We start from the raw sequence: 2,042 nt of genomic DNA on the forward strand, positions 1-2,042 counted from the left end.
TGACACAGAGGAACAAGTGAGTCATGAAGTGAGATAAAGCTGTTGTCAGCAATATCTATATCATCACTGATGACATTGTTTTCCTGCCTGCTAAGTCATTCACAGTGAACTGAAATAAAAACACCCACTGTAACAGAGTCTGTAGGTGTAGAGCAGCTTGTTACGCAGACAGAAACTCATTCACAAAGTCCTTGTGCCCCTAGTGGTCATTAGGAGTGTGAGTGTGGGCGTTAAGGATCTAATTACGGAAGTATTAAGGAGAACTGGATTCATCAAATTCTGATGGTGAAATTATTTTTTTCTGGCAGGATTGTGACGCTCAAAAAAAACCAACCAAAATATATTACATTTACATTGATGTAGAATGGAGGAAAAACCAGCAAATAGTCACGTGAGAAGCTGGCACAATTGTATGTTTGTCAGTTTTGCTCGTTGAGTAAACTTACAGAATTCATCAGTCGTCAGAATTGATGTTGATCAATTAAACGACTAATAATTTCGTCAGTGGCTGGTCCTCTTTAAAAAATGATATACAGACAGAGTACTGCTTGAAAAGCCCTCGAGTTGAAGTAAACCTTTCTTCACCAAAAATGCCTGTGGTTAATATTAACCTACCTTCATCAGCTGCAAATGTGCTCTCCTCCTTCTGATATGTCTCTTCCCTCTCCTCTTCCTCCTCCTTCTGTGTCTCCTCCTTCCGTTCATTTCTCTGCCCGTCTTGCGTCAGGTCTTCTGTCATCTCCTCTCTCTCCTCCTCCGCCTGCTTGCTCTCACCTGCTTTCTCCTCATCCTTCTCTCCCTCACCCTCAGCCTCACTGCTGGCGTCGCTCTCCATGCTGAAGCCCTCATCCAGGGCCAGTTTCAGGGGGTGGGCCTTCCTCTTAGAGGCAGGCTGCTCTGTATCCTGGTCTTGCTCCTGCTCAGCCTCTGCTTCCTCCAGACGGCGCTTTCTGGCTATGGGGCAACCTAGAACGCTAAATGAGGGGGGGGAAGGAGAGGATGATAAATACCAAGCGGGGTTGTAATTGGAAATCACAACTACACGTCCAAAAAACCTCATGCACAGTCTCGTCATGTCCATGAGTGAATTTAAGCCGCGTGATGGAGGATGTGTGTTTTGACATGAAGAAGGATGGAGCGGTTCTTTCAGCAGATAGTATAATTCATGATGTGGCCTAGGGGGGGCGCCATGCTCAGTCACTCAGACATCACAACCAATCTCAGCCAATTGACTGGAACGTTTAATGAACAACTTGTATGGAGAGGTGGGCAGGCGAGGCAGCGGAGGGTGAAATCCAATAAACTCCCTCTTACTCTCACCTGGGAGACGCCGGGGGAGATTGAGGGACGATCTATAAACAAAGTGCATCTGAAATTGCCTGCTGAACGAGTACACATGTAAACAGATAGCTAATATCTGCCCCTCAATAAAGAGGAGTCACAAGCCAGTGAGCTGCCCTGAGTCTCGCAAGGTCTCTGAGGGCCAGCGACACGGAGGAGGAAGGAGGGAGAATGAAGCTGGAATAAAAGCTGAAGAAATCACATTTCACTGCATGTGTGTTCTCAGGAACAGCTTTTCTCACTGGCATGTGAAGATTACATAATTAATGTGCTCTTTTGTCAATTGGATTTAGGCACTTAGGGTCATTCCTTAACCCTAACCCAGTATCCTTGAAACTTATCAGGAACACCTGCAATTTACATAATAACAAAAGATAAAATCACCAAATGCAGAATCCTGTCAACCTTATGTCTTTGTGTTTATTGTTTGCTCAAGAAACTAAGCAATTTCAATTAAGTAAGTAAGTAAGTCAGTATTTCCCAACCTGAGGGACGAGACACAAGATAAACAGAAGAATAAAGCTGACAATTTGCCTCACTTCTTCCCTTATTTCTTAAATAATGATTTGATCATTATGATCTGATTTTTTTAATGTAGATTTGGTGCCTATTTAGCTTAAAATACATACAAAAATTCCTCACATCTATGTCATGAGGCAGGTCCACAGGAGTGGGATGAGGCTTGCTCTACTGTTATTAGA

General features: G+C 43.7%; 1 protein-coding gene across 1 annotated transcript in view; it reads right to left on the reverse strand.

Moving 5' to 3' along the window:
• Nucleotides 1-2,042, reverse strand: part of LOC118324931 (myelin transcription factor 1-like) — a gene marked incomplete at its 3' end in the record, with an annotated part of 32,450 nt that overhangs the window by 14,192 nt on the left and 16,216 nt on the right. Inside the window, 1 exon segment of the mRNA XM_035657440.1 lies at nt 605-974. Within this exon segment, the coding sequence (XP_035513333.1) occupies nt 605-974 (370 nt within the window).

Source organism: Morone saxatilis, unplaced genomic scaffold, assembly GCF_004916995.1.
Source record: "Morone saxatilis isolate NCDOM2014 unplaced genomic scaffold, NCSU_SB_2.0 Contig15, whole genome shotgun sequence".
Taxonomy (NCBI): domain Eukaryota; kingdom Metazoa; phylum Chordata; class Actinopteri; family Moronidae; genus Morone; species Morone saxatilis.